This window comes from Balaenoptera musculus, chromosome 14, assembly GCF_009873245.2.
Source record: "Balaenoptera musculus isolate JJ_BM4_2016_0621 chromosome 14, mBalMus1.pri.v3, whole genome shotgun sequence".
Classification (NCBI taxonomy): Eukaryota; Metazoa; Chordata; class Mammalia; order Artiodactyla; family Balaenopteridae; genus Balaenoptera; species Balaenoptera musculus.
In genome coordinates, this window is record NC_045798.1 from 35,939,586 (window position 1) to 35,954,060 (window position 14,475).

The 14,475-nt window shown below is 49.1% G+C and overlaps 1 protein-coding gene across 3 annotated transcripts in view; it reads left to right on the forward strand.

Moving 5' to 3' along the window:
• The window catches only part of LPIN2 (lipin 2), an 81,036-nt gene extending 68,834 nt beyond the window's left edge, over positions 1-12,202 (forward strand). For all 3 annotated transcript variants that reach the window (XM_036823721.1, XM_036823720.1, XM_036823723.1), the window contains 12 exons: positions 358-545; positions 2,301-2,394; positions 4,404-4,473; positions 5,193-5,282; positions 6,024-6,106; positions 7,161-7,305; positions 8,235-8,383; positions 9,020-9,106; positions 10,074-10,226; positions 10,524-10,638; positions 11,257-11,360; positions 11,661-12,202. In XM_036823721.1, coding sequence (XP_036679616.1) covers positions 358-545; positions 2,301-2,394; positions 4,404-4,473; positions 5,193-5,282; positions 6,024-6,106; positions 7,161-7,305; positions 8,235-8,383; positions 9,020-9,106; positions 10,074-10,226; positions 10,524-10,638; positions 11,257-11,360; positions 11,661-11,805 — 1,423 coding nt within the window. In that variant the 3' untranslated portion in view covers positions 11,806-12,202. The remainder of the gene's footprint in view (positions 1-357; positions 546-2,300; positions 2,395-4,403; positions 4,474-5,192; positions 5,283-6,023; positions 6,107-7,160; positions 7,306-8,234; positions 8,384-9,019; positions 9,107-10,073; positions 10,227-10,523; positions 10,639-11,256; positions 11,361-11,660) is intronic.
• Positions 12,203-14,475: the final 2,273 nt, after the last annotated feature.

Sequence of the window (14,475 nt, forward strand, 5' to 3'; positions counted from 1 at the left end):
GTTAAGATCAAAAGGTTTTCAAACATCAGATTTTTCTTAATTACTCTGTCATTTTCATCATACAGATGTAAATAAATGCTTATACCCCTTTAAGTCAGAACGGCCATCTTTGAAAAGTTTGCATTATTGTGAATGACGGTAGTGATGTTTGTGACGTGTTCACTGTATTCAGTTGATTCCTCAGCAGTGCCATTAGGTTATTTTAGTGTCATCTGTGATAGGGTGCTCAGCACTCCCTAAGGAAAGCCGCGTCCGATGCCAGGTCAGCCTGCTCCTATTCAAAGCGCCCGGGGAGCCCCGTGGTTGGAAAGCTGGGAAGGCGGGCGGTTGTGTGAAGGCCATGCTTTTCTCCCGCAGCGAGTCGGAGCCCGGCTCCAGGCAGTGGCCCGAGGCCGACACGCTCTCTGGCTCCCAGTCCCCACAGTCTGTGGGCAGCGCGGCCGCCGACAGCGGCACCGAGTGCCTCTCGGACTCTGCCATGGACCTGCCCGACGTCACCCTGTCCCTCTGCGGCGGCCTCAGTGAGAACGGAGAGATTTCTAAAGGTAGGCCGGCAGCCACGCCTGCCCCGCTGAGAAGGCGGCCTCGAGCCGTCGTGGGAATCCAGCTCGCGGGGTCTTGTGCAGGTCACTGGGGTCCCCCTCTGCTGTCGGACTCTTGGCCCTTCACTTAGGTACCTCGTGTTGGGGTGACGCCACAGGTAAGTGAGTGGGAGAGGTCGCGTGTCTGGGGCCGAGGTCTCGGGCGGCCCGCCTGCTGGGCGGCCGGGGTCAGCGCAGCTCTGGCCGCCGTCTCTTCTGTAAGGTGGTTGGAAGGATAGTTGTGGGACTGGGGCCTGGCTGCCCCGAGCCTGAGACAGGAGAGGAGGGCCTGAGGCTGCCAGAACTGGTGGTCTTCTGAGTAGATGGATGTTTCTGGCTGAAGGTGGAAGGGGTTACTTTCTGTCTCGTCTTGAGAGTTGGTCCAGGAGAGTAAAGGTGCTCAAGACAAGGGAGCTGCTTAGCGGAGCCGGTTCAGACGACTCTGCTGTGGCTTGAGCAGCCGTGTGTACATCTGTCCCAAGTTCTTTGGCCTTTCTAGCTTTCCCTCCTTTTGTAAACTGAACTCTTCTTAACGTTTTCTCGGTTTGGCTAGTGGCCCCTGATGGACTTTCCTCTAAGGAAAGATTTTCTTTTTACAACTAACATCATCCTTCATCTTCTGCATGTGGCAGGCCAGGCACCCTGAGCCTCACGTCTGTGCTTCCCTGAATCTTCTTTTTCTTAGGGTCACGGGGTGATCACTGTGCCTCTTTTCCACCTCTTAATTCTATTTGTTTGTTTTACTTTTTGCTAGAAATTAAGAGCGTGTTATTATGGCCAGTGGTTCCTTCTAGGGACAAAGTTAAATAGGTCACATTTTAATTATAATCCTCATAAGCCTTCACTTTAAAAAATATAGGTGGAGGAGGGGATATACAATTTATATAAACGATAAAATTTATACTTAAAAAGAATATTGTTCACTTAGGTAGAGTTTGTCATTGGGGGAGACAGAAATGGCCAGTAAAAGTAATAAATACACAGATTGCCAGGAGGAACAACCCCAGGGAGAATTGTCTCTGTTGGCCTGCGTTAGAGCGCAGGGTTGCGATCAGCATACAGAAATTCATGCACAGTTCTCGTTTATTCTGCCAGAGCTTGGCATTTATTTCTTGACGAGACCCTACGCCAAATTCTGGTGTGTGTTTGGTTTTTTTCCTCCAAGCATTGTAAAATGTTTTGATTGTTTTTTCTAACGTAGCTTGTACTTGTGCACTTAACGCTGTAAGACCCCCACGAGCATTCCCCAGTTATGCAGTCTCTCCTGGTTAGAAGAACGAAGCTCACAGTTTTCACTGGTTATGGAGTGGAGTGTGTGCACGTCTGTGCCTTCATATCTTCCTCCCTCTCGCCACATCTGTAATCTATTTTCCTAGGAGTCCTGGTTTATCCCTTTCTCCCGTTTTTCTTTGGTTGGTTGGTTGGTTGGTTTTTGGTTTTGGGTTTTGTTTTTTCCCATCTGCGGGAGGAGTGGTAGCAGAGGGGGAGTAGAAAAGAAGTGTTCTTTCTTGTCCTGGGGAAAAAAACCCCTCAAGTGTCTGACATTTGCTTTTGATGCATATAGAAAAGTTAGTTGTTGGGTTTTTTGTTTGTTTGTTTTAAAGGACTTTTTTTTTTATCTTACAGTCCCTTCAATGTAGAGAGTATTGTGATAATCTCATATGGGTATTTATTTATGTAATCTCTAACCAAATGGATAATTATTGTTTTACACTGCAGAGAAATTTATGGAGCATATCATTACTTACCATGAATTTGCAGAAAACCCTGGACTTATAGACAATCCCAACCTTGTAATACGGATATATAACCGGTAAATACTCTTGCTTTTGTAATTATTAAATACTCTTGCAGGTTTTTTTCCCCAAGTGCTGTTTTTAACCATTACAGTCTTTCTCGCTATAAAATATGACATTTCACATAAACGAGCTAATGGGCAGTGAGTGACTTTGAAGTGAAGGTAAAAGCCTCAGCTTTATTTTCAAATGATGTGTTGAAATGCTACTCTGTTTTATATTGGGTGGGCCAAAAAGTGCTTTCGGTTTTTTAAGTAAAATTAAAGGCACATTTTTCATTTTCACCAAGAACTTTATTGAACAACGTATTCACCCTTTTGTTCCACTACCTTCTGCCATTTTTCAGGCAACTTCGTAATTCCATCTTCCCAAAACTTTTTATCTTTTTTGAGCAAGGAACTGTTCCAGGTGCCTTTTACAGTCTTCCAGGGAATTGAAATTTTCTTCCATTAAGAGAATTTTGTAAAGACCTAAATACATGGAAATCCGAAGGTGCAGTGTCTGGTGAATGTGGCAGATGAATCAGAACTTCCCAGCCAAGCTGTAACAGTTTTTGCCGGTCATCAAAGAAACATGCGGTCTTGTGTTATCCTGATGGAAGATTACGCGTTTTCTGTTGACTAATTCTGGTCGCTTTTCGTCAAGTGCCGCTTTCAGTTGGTCTAATTGGGAGAGGTACTTGTTGGAATTAATCATTTGGTTTTCCAGAAGGAGCTCATAATAGAGGACTCCCTTCCAACCCCACCATATACACAACATCACCTTCTTTGGATGAAGACTGGCCTTTGGTGTGGTTGGTGGTGGTTCATTTCGCTTGCCCCACGCTCTCTTCCGTTCCACATTGTTGTACAGTATCCACTTTTCATCACCCATCACAATTTGCTTTAAAAACGGAACGTTTTCATTACATTTCAGTAGAGAATCACATGCAGAAATATGGTCAAGAAGGTTTTTTTCCCTTAACTTATGTGGAACCCAAACATCAAAGCGATTCACATAACCAGGCTGGTGCAAATGATTTTCATACTCATATTTTGAGTATGTCAGCTGTCTCCCATGTGGTATAACGTTGATTGTTCTCAATTATGGTTTTGGTTTGATTGCTGTCAACTTCAGCTGGTCTACCCTGACTGTGGAGCATCATCCAGCGAAAATCTCCAGCACGAAACTTCACAAACCACTTTTGAAACGTTCAGTCAGTCACAGCACCTTCTCCATACACTGCACAAATCTTTTTGTGCGTTTCAGTTGCATTTTTACCTTTCTTGAAATCATAAAGCGTATGCTGAAAATGTTGCTTTTTTCTTCCATCTTCAGTGTTAAAATGGCTACACAAAAATTCACCAATTTTGATGTCTTTCTTTCTTTCTTTCAAATTTATTTATTTATTTATTTATTTTTGGCTGCGTTGGGTCTTCGTTGCTGCACGCGGGCTTTCTCTAGTTGCAGCGAGTGGGGACTACTCTTCGTTGTGGTGTGTGGGCTTCTCATTGCGGTGGCTTCTCTTGTTGCAGAGCACGGGCTCTAGGTGTGTGGGCTTCAGTAGTTGTGGCGTGCGGGCTCAGTAGTTGTGGCTCACAAGCTCTAGAGCGCAGGCTCAGTAGTTGTGGCGCACGGACTTTGTTGCTCCTCAGCATGTGGGATCTTCCTGGACCAGGGATCAAACCCGTGTCCCCTGCATTGGCAGGCGGGTGCTTAACCACTGCGCCACCAGGGAAACCCCATAAGTCTTTTTTTAAATGCATGCTGATGTGACACCTGTCACAATACAATCTAACAAAATTGTTTCAAATGAAGTTAAAGACAACTGAGTGCTACTAGAGCCATCCTACGGAAAAAACCGAGCAAACCTTTTGGCCCACCCAAAGTTTGGCTTGAAGTTTGGCTTGAAGCAAAGATTACTTATGTGGCAAGCAACTGAGCTGATCATCTTTTCATTGGAGAGAATAAGGCATTTTATGTGGTATTTCTCCCTCCCGCCCTCTCCTCTCTTGTGTGATGGCCTTGCACGGTTTTACTCTCACAGGTACTACAACTGGGCGTTGGCGGCTCCCATGATCCTCAGCCTGCAGGTCTTCCAGAAGAGCTTACCTAAGGTGAGCTGCTCCACTGTTTGTTGCCCCCTCAGAGGTATCGACAGCATGTAGCGCTTCGAAAAATCCGGATGTGCATATTTCTAAACTGGGTACTGTTCAGTTTTATTTAATATTCTAAAATTAATATTATCACTCAAATTATCTCATACCCCAAAGTGTAGGAAATTAGCTGGGCTGCCATATCTTTGCCATTTTTACTAGATATTTATACTGGTTTCTGGTGGTATATAAAGGTTGAGAGATTTTACTGATTGTTAGTTAAATATAGAATAAATGAAAACATTTCCTCCCATTAACATGGAAAGAAGCAGCAAGAAGAGGGTGACGTGGCCACCAGAAGCGTGGCATGGGTGTGATCCATTCAGCTTGTGGTTAAAAAGTCTGTCATGTAGAACCTAAAGCTTCGCTTTGAATCTGTCCACCAAGACGACATCATCAGCCTAGCTGGTCCTCATAACTCACGAGAACCACATTCCCCACGGGCAGAGAAATGAGAGCAGGCTGCCTGCCAGCCCCTAAGAGGGCTGCTCCTACGTAGGTAGCCAGACCACCCAATCTCATACCACAGAACTGCCACAAAAGAGGACACGGTCCGTCTTTCAGAGGAGTCTGGGAGGTGTGGAAAGCGTTGCTCACCGTCCTGTACGTTAATGGTTGAAAGGAGTCGAGTGCCTTGTGACTGACAGATGGCTAGACTCACCTGTGTTGATTGTTTTCAGGCCACAGTTGAGTCCTGGGTCAAAGATAAGATGCCAAAGAAATCTGGTCGCTGGTGGTTTTGGCGTAAGAGAGAGAGCATAACCAAACAGGTAACTGAGCTGGAGGTGGTCCTTTCCATGGGCTGAAAAGAAGTGAATCTTTGGTTTATTCAAAAAAAAAAAAAAAAAACCTTTTTGCCAAGCACAAGTCAAGTTGGGCCACATAATCCTCTTTTAATAATAGTAGTCCCCATGTTTGAACAGTTACATGTGCAAGTCTGATGCTAGGTGCTTCACATGCATTACCTCTCACCTTTACTACAGCCCAACAGTATAGGTGTTTGGATTCCTGTTTTACAGGTGAGGAAACTGGAGCACGAGGAGGTGATATAACTTGACTGAGGGCACATAACTGGTTGAGGGCTGGAGCTGGGGTGTGACCTTAAGTCTACGCCCAGAGCTTATGCCCTTTCCACCGCGCTGCGTCACCGGATGGAAGCCAGAGCTTGCCACCTTCCCCCGCTGGAGGGTGGGGCATCAGTCCCCTCTGTTCTGCAGGTCCAGCATCCCTGCCATGCACCTAGTTGTATTATACTGTGTGACTGAGCTGGTGCTCTCTCAACAACTCCTGCCCCTGACTTTGTGGCGGCAGCTTTTTGCACAAACAGCATACGACTTCTCTCTCAGGTGTCCGTCCTTTTGGCTCAAACTAGAGGAAGTTTGTTTCTTAAGCGTTTTTAAGTTGTGGATTCAGAAAGCGGTTTTGCTCGTTCCTGGAGAGAGCTACTGATGAATTTTTGCTTGACCGTAGGGGGAGAACTGCACATTGTCATTGTTATCTTGCCGTTCCAGCTGCCAGAGACCAAGGAAGGGAAATCGGAGGAGCCGCCACCCATCGACCGGCCGTCGAGCGCGAAGGAGCCGGCCAGTGGCAGGTGGGGGCCCCCGGTCTCTCCAGGCTCCCCCGCCTCGGCCATTGCATTCAAGCTGATGTTGGCCGTTGTGTTTAGTTCTTAGTCAGAAATGTCTTTGTCCTGTGGACGTGCATGACAGTCGGTGGCTTCCTTCTGCTGCTCAGTTAGCAGATGATGACTTTCGCTTTTCTTTAAAAAATATCATCAGCTTCGGGACTTCCCTGGCGGTCCAGTGTTAGGACTCAGCACTCTCACTGCTGGGGCCCCGGGTTCAGTCCCTGGTCAGGGAACCAAGATCCCGCAAGCCATGCCGTGTAGCATGGCCAAATTGTGTGTGTGTGTGTGTGTGTGTGTGTGTGTGTGTGTACGTACTATCTCATCAGCTTAGAGTAAATATACTCCTCACTGCTTCCTGAGTACCTTGCTCCTGTCCCGGAGCCGTGGACTCGGATGCCCTGAAATGCAGGCCTTTGGGAAGCAGATGTTGCGAAATTGTGAGATGTGCCGTCCCTGGTGCCCTGCTCCCTGGCTGTCAGGCACAGCAGGGGAGACGTAACAGGACCTGAGTTGGGCGTGGGTCCCTTTCATTTCTTGGAAGGAGTAGAGCCGCCTTAGACGTGTGGATTGGCTGCCCCGCGGGGAGGTGCTGCCCTGTTTCTTCCCCCATCAGGTTCTTTTCTCTTCTGTGTTCTCTAAACACAGGTTTATCTGTCTTCTTGCTCTTTACCCTCTTCTTTTGAAAGGACTGTATAAAATCTTGTTAGTTTCTTAAATCACTAAGAAAGATTCTAAAGATGTGTATCTTTAGAAACATACATATATATCCCTTTCAACAAGAATCAGCGGACCTAGTAGCATTCACTGGTTGTAGCAGAAAATGGCCAGTCACAGTGGGCGAGTCACCGCCGGCCAGTCGTAGAGGGAGGAGAGGGATACGCCGGTGTGGACCCTGGGTCTGGGGAAGGGCTCCTCCTAGAATGGATTTGGGATCTCTTTCTCTTCTTGATCCTAAATGAAAAGCTGTCGTCTGTAAAACGTCCTGCTGCCTCTTCAGTAACGGGGTTGTGTTGAACAGGCCGGCTGAGGAAGACTCATCGAGTGACGAGGGGTCCCAGGAGCTGGAAGAATCCATCCAAGTGGACCCCATCCCTACGGAGCCGCCGAGCCACAGCAGCACCACCTCCTATAAGAAGTCTCTTCGTCTGTCCTCAGACCAGATCGTGAGTTGCATGTGGTCTGGGTGGATCCAAGTCACATGAGCTCAGTAACTGTTTAACTCGACGGGTCTCCTCTCCTGTCCACCTGGCCCCAAGCCTTACACACGCGGCCCAGCGTGTGGTCGTGGAAATGCTCACATACGTCCGGGAGAGCAGCGTCCCTCACACCGGGACCACCAGGACCACCTGAGGACCTGCAGCACGCTTCCTCCTCCTCCAGCCCCGGGCCTCCCACCTCCGTGTCTGGGAGTGAACCAGGGCATCTGTGTTCTCAGCCTGTTTCCAGGATGAATCTTATACATCTGGCCCGGCACTGGGCCACACACTGTCTTTTAGGAGCCACAGCCATAGGGAAATGACGTTTTCTTACTTGGATGCATTTTTCCCCCTTCCTGTTTATTTCCCGCTCCCTGACTACCACCCATTTTCAACATGAAATTGTCCTGCTGTGCTCCAGGGCAGTCCCGGGTACAGAGGAAAAGGTTGGCAGTGGGGGGGTGGGGGGGTGGTTGTGATCAGAAAAGTGCCTGGCACCTAACACATGGTTCAGGCAGTGGCTCGTGTGAGCCACGGGCGCAGCCCTGGGCCATCCTTCCTGAGCTGGGGTCCCAAGACGCTGCTGCTGGTTTGGGGAATGTTCAGATTCTGTTCCAAAACTGTGTTTTCTGCTGATTTTCTTTGCTTTTTTTTTTTGTTAACAGTTACTATGTCTTGTGTATTTCCGTCCATTCTTTCTGTGTTCACACACACACACATTTATATATTTAAGAGGCTGGGATCCTTTTTCACGTAACATTGTGTCATAAGCAATTTCTCTGACCACGTATTCCTGGCAAGTGTGACTTAATTGTTGCATGTAATTCCATCAAAGTGATGTGCCATGAATTTTTAAAAGTCTCTGATTTTGTTTATTCTTATACTTTTTATAAAAGGCAAAACTGAAGCTCCAAGACGGCCCAAATGACGTCGTGTTTAGCATTACAACCCAGTATCAAGGCACCTGCCGCTGTGCGGGGACCATTTACCTGTGGGACTGGAACGACAAGGTCATCATTTCTGACATCGACGGGACGATAACCAAGTAAGCAGGAGCCTTGGGGTGACAGGGAAGGGCGCCCAGCTCAGTGTGTGGTAGGCGGGGGGTGGGTCCCTCACCTGGGCAACCAGCCACCATCAGGAGAGTTTTTAAACTATACACACTGAGACGTCCTGAGTGCGGTCCCCACAGAATCATGTTATGGAGGGAGGAAATAGGTGGGACTGTACAGACGTAACGTCAAAAATAACACTTGGGGAATTCCCTGGAGGCCCAGTGGTTACGAGTGCGGTGGCCCAGGTTCAGTCCCTGGTTGGGGAACTGAGAATCCCGCAGGCCGTGCAGCGCAGCCAAAAAAAATAATAATAATGATAACTTCGGGGAGGATTTAGTTATTTGGTTTCCAAATTCTGGTATGGGGGGGAGGAAGAAGCTGTTGAGATTAGGGAGGAGAAAAACAGGATGTGTGGTTGTCAATTCCCTCATGTCTGATGGCTCTTCTGGAAGCTCCTGGTGGGGTCCTTGTCTCCTGTGCACAGGCCAAGGAAACCGCCTTTGGGGATTGTCCCTCCACCCCTCCCCCATCTGGCAGCTGCTGGCAGCTGGTATTTAACTAAATAGGTAAACACTTGGCTTTATATGCTTGATTCCTGATACCTTTTTCTGTTTCTGTCCTCTTAGGTCTGATGCTTTAGGACAGATCCTTCCACAGCTGGGTAAAGACTGGACTCATCAGGGTATCGCAAAGCTCTACCATTCCATCAACGAGTAGGTATCCCGACCCACGTGTCTGGTGAGCTAGAATTTTGCTTGAACTATAGAAAGAGAGTGTTCATCAGCCAGCCCACAGGAATCTTGTTCATGAGCCAGCTGTTCCCGCTCTCCTTTCGCACCCCTTCCTAGAGCCTCACGCGGGGGAAAGTGTGAGCCACCGTCTGTGGGACAGGGGCTCTGTGCCTGGCATGGTATGCGCTCTTATGCGTGGTAACCTCGTCATCTTGTTTTCACAGGGCTGTGGGTTGTAGGCACTGCCTGTGTCTATAATCATAGCTGTACTTGGGGGTTTTAGCTGTAATTTAACAAGAGAGCCAATTTTCAGTTTTGGTTTTTTGAGTATTTTTAATTGTATTTCTTGAAGTAGGTAATACATGCATGCATGGGGGAATCAATTTACCATGGGGTCCTCTCTGTCAGAGTACTTTTTTTTGTGAGAAAATAGTGCCGTGGCCTTTGTGGGATCCCAGTACCTATGAGTTAAGTTTATCTGCAGAATTACAGTGTCTTAAGTACAAGTTGAAAATGTCATAATATGAAAATTATGAGTATGTCAGTTACCCAGGTAAAGTTTTGCTCCTTGTTTTATAGAATGATTTGCATTCTGGAAATTGCCTATACAAGTAAAATTCTTTGTATCTTTCATCTATAACAGATCGTTTAAAGATAACCTCAAATTTTTGTCTGTTTTGCAATTTGGCTTCCATGGACCAGATGCTGAAGCTATATCATTACTTGTAAATTTAGCATAATCCCTAGTTGCATGTACCTCCATTTTCCCCCCAGGGTGTCTTTGATGGAATGGTGAGATCTTTATAATCCTAACAATTTTTCTATTAAATTTAAGAATTTGATTTTCATAGTAAATGAGAGGAACTTTATTTGGGCCTTTAAAAAGAAAAACACATTTTTCCCCCTTTAGCCAAAGCACACGGGCTAAACAGGACGTGTTCTCTTTCAGGAATGGCTACAAGTTCCTATACTGCTCCGCCCGCGCCATCGGCATGGCCGACATGACCCGCGGCTACCTGCACTGGGTCAACGACAAGGGCACGATCCTGCCCCGCGGCCCCCTGATGCTGTCCCCCAGCAGCCTGTTCTCCGCCTTCCACAGGTGCCTCTGTGTGCGTATGCGTGTGTGTGCGTGCACCTGCGCGCACACGGGGGCCTGACGCGACTGTATCTGTTGCGGAGCTTCTGCATCTTGGTTCCGTATGGTTCTAACTCACACATAGGTCACCTGGTCTGTGTCAGACACGGTTGAGAAGTCAGGTTGGCAAAGAAGGAGAAAGATACTGGTTATGAAGGATTAAAAAAATTGGGTGGTTGTGAGCACTATAAAATCTTTTTAGGACCACATACCAAGGAAAACTACCATTTTGGATTTGGTGATTGTATTTTCTTCTCCTAGGGAAGTAATAGAAAAGAAACCAGAGAAGTTCAAAATTGAGTGTCTAAATGATATCAAGAATCTCTTTGCCCCGTCTAAGCAGCCCTTCTATGCGGCCTTTGGAAACCGTCCAAATGTAAGTGTGTCTTCTGGGCTACACGTTCGGATGCGGTGTGTGAAAGTCAGAGGAGTGTACTTTTAGGGTATAGCCCTGTGTTAATTCTCAGACCAGTTGTATAGGCACAATGAATGTCTGTTCTGCTGAGTAGGCTTTCACTTTGTCTTTGTAAATTTTCTCCAGCGGTTGGGAAGGGCCTGTCAGAGGAGATGTGCCCCAGAAGGTAGGTGTGTGACAAAGGGCACGCCCTCTGTCTCTGTGGCTTCAGTTCCATTTCCTCAAGCAGTTCCGACTCATGTTCTGAGTGATTCTAAGCCGAGCCTTGGATTCGCCCCAGAACCAGGTCTCGAGGGCCCCCCTTGATTACCGCTTCCCCTCTCCTGCTCCGGGGCCCCTGGCGTCTCCATGGCGTCCAAGTTTTCTGGCTTCCCGAGCGCCCTCTGCTGCGGTGGCTCCGCTCTTCAGTTTGTATGTGTCTAAAGCTCGGCTCCAGCGGCAAAGCTGCGCCGCGCCAGCTCCACGTGATTTCCATACGCTGTCTCCTGTCAAGGCGATTCTTCTGGCTCGCAGGAACCGCAGGACTGTCTCCTCATTTCTTTGCTCCGTAATCACCCTGCCCCGTGTTTTCTGCTGCAGGATGTCTATGCTTACACACAAGTTGGAGTTCCAGACTGCAGGATCTTCACCGTGAACCCCAAGGGTGAGCTGATACAAGAAAGGACCAAAGGAAACAAGTCATCGTAAGTGCGTTCCCACTTCTCAGCCTGGAGCCCTGCAGCCAGGGGCCAAGAATCAGAACTGCACCTGCCTTTGGAGGCTTTCCCCTCTGCCGGGGTATCTTCTCCTCTGCCGTAGCTGTTGGGGGAATTGCTGAGGAGCCTAGACTTCGAAGAGGGAGGTGGTGCCCTGAGAAGGAGGCCTGTCTGGGATCCTTCCCATCTGGGGAATCTGAGTAACTGGCTGCACAACCTACAGTTTGTGCTCGCAGATCAACTGATGAATAACAGCTGGTGTGTTTCCTCCCCAATTCCTCCTGCCAGGTATCACAGACTGAGCGAGCTCGTGGAACACGTGTTCCCACTTCTCAACAAGGAACAGAACTCTGCCTTTCCCTGCCCGGAGTTCAGCTCCTTCTGCTACTGGCGAGACCCGATCCCTGAGGTGGACCTGGACGACCTGGCCTGAGGCCTCGCAGCAAGGGAAGGTGACCAGCCCTTCTGCTGGACAGAGGACATGGCGGGGGGGGGTCCCCTCCCGGCCACAGGTGTGGGACAAGACGTGCTGACAGTCGGGCACCAGCAGGGACGGGAAAGCTGCTGGGGCTGGACTGCCTTCCCCTTCCCCCTCCCGGGCCCTGAGGGGCTGCTGTGGGGTGCCGCGGCCAGAGCCGCGAGGGGAGCTTGGGCCTGAGGACGGAGGCCTGGGCTCCTGTCACTGGCCGGTCCTCCCACGCGCTCTGTTGTGTGCTGGGTGCTCCTTTAATTGCATAATTTAAAAAGAAGAAAAAAGAAGCTAAGAGTGGACCAAAGCGTTGCACAAAGTAAAGTGTTCTAATTTCCACTGGGCAGTTGAGAGTGTTTCTCTCTAAAAAGGAGGGCTTACTTCAGGGGATCAGGGTCCAGTTGGTGATGTTGGTCCAAACCGCCCGTGCACATTTCTTCTGTGGGCTCCTCCCTCTCTGCTCCACGGAAACGGGACACTTGGCTCGGGCCCCAGGGTGACAAACGTGGGCTTCGGGGGAACATGAGGTCCTTATATCATTGCCTTCTCACCTGTGACTTATTCCACGGTGGGGACCTGAACTGAGGTGTCGTGTCTCAGACCGGAAGGAAGGAGCAGGTCTTGCAGGATGTATGTGATGCCCGTAAGAGCCGTCCTAGCAGCAGGAGTTGGTTAAACGGCAAGGAACAGCTCTGTTCTCAGGGAGGCCTTGGAAATGCAGATGGGCACTTGTGACGGGTCCTGGGAAGGGTCCGTTCTCCGTCCCCCTGCCTGCAGCCCAGTGTCCCAGCCTGGTTGTGACGAGCTCTTGTCGGACCCGAGCAGGCCGCCCCAGGGAAGGGGGGGTTCTGTCCACAAGCCTCTGCAGAGCTGTGGGCACGAGCCTGCAGAGGTGAGGCTGGGTGTGGACAGTCCCCTTGGTGTTAAAATCGAGAGAACTGTTAGAGAGGAGGCTTTCCTGGGACCAGCAGTGCCCACACACAGCCCTGCGCTGGGTGAGAAAGCAGGGAGCAGGTTCCAGGGTGGAGGGTGGGCGCCCAATGGGAATACTGCAGAGCAGTGCAGACACAGCCCCCGGCCCCCATGGTTTCCCTTCCCACCTGTGCTTTCCCTGTGCTGGTTTGGCAGGGGGCACATCTCCTTGTAGTTTGCTCCACCGAAATAATAACTGATCTAGAGCTGGGGAAATGGGGGCGGTTATTTTCCAGAGTGGAGAGTTGAAAGTCCCTGACTCAGTTGAGCCGTGTTTCCCAGTGCTGTTGGGTGCAGGGACGATGGCACCGTCCCCGGAATGCAGCTGTCAGCGGCAGAGGCTGGCGGAGCCACATATGCTTCCTCCGGTGCAAACCGTCCCACCGTGAACAGCTCAAGGACTCATCATTTAAAGAATTTATTTATGTACAGGGTCAGGGAAAGTAGGTTGTGTTTGTATGAAGTTCTGCCCAGTTAGTGAAATCAATTCCTCGTATGGTGGCCCTGCAGTTACTTCATCTCATAGATGCCATCGGCCTGTCGCCCCACGTTTGCTTTAGGCAGTTACCCTGAGCTTCGTAGGGCTTTGCTATGTGCGGTACGGAAATCTTGATAACACACCTTCTGTAGTCCTTTGTTGGCTGTCCTTTAAAGAGTTTCTGACTAGACACTTTCTTTTTCTCGATAAGCTCTTCTCTCTGGACACAGGGGCATCTTAGAGGGTCGAACCTGGGAACCCAGGTCTCCCGGCCCTGCACTGAGGGTGGCTGACCCCTCTGCCCGGGGGCCATCAGCACTAGACTTTGTCATTTTGTCACCGCAGACTGATCCAGTGGGTACATATGCTAATTAACCTGAGTCTTTTTCCTTATTTAAAGGAGTCCCTCTTGCTGAAAGTAGATGATTACTATTACTATAGTGTTAAGAAAGTATGAAGTTTGTGCTGAAAATCCATTGCCATTTGGTACAAATGACATTTGTTCTTTCTGTGAAAGAGAGATGCCCTCGAGTGTGTGTGTACACAGACCCTTCTGATGGGAGCTGAGGAAGGAGCAGCGGCCTCTCGCTGCCTTCGGGGACGGGCAGCATCCCGGGGGGCCGGTGGGGGGGCCGAGGTGGACCGGGCTCCCCTAATCACTCTCTGCTGCTCCACTGGTGAAATGGCCGTGGCCCCTTTCCCTCTTTCCCGTCCAACCTGACTTGAATATCTGCCTTGGTGTCCGCGTGCTGAAGCTTGTATGGCTGTAGTGTTGACATCTGTATCTCTGCAGGGCTTACGAAGTGCACGCGTGGGCCCAGAGCATGCAGACTTGGCCCACGTGTCAGTATCGTGTTTGCTGTGCTTTAAAACATCTGCATAGTTTTCAACTGGAAAAAGAAAAAACTTACTAGTGTGATGTCATGAATGAAAGCTGTTGACATCTAGGAACAAGAGCCAGCTAAACCAGCCGAAAGAAGTACTCATGCCTTTGGCTGCACATGGCCCTTCTGGAGGTGTGTCCTTGAAGCTGCAGGCAAGACCTGAAGAAAACGGGCAGAGAGTAAACTCTCATGTTTTGCAAGTTGGTGAAAAAGACTCTCCCAGGGAAGTTCATCATCTTTTCAAGTATCATCATAGTTACTCTGGGAAGCCTTGTTTTCCTTCTGTTTTAGGGAATGCTG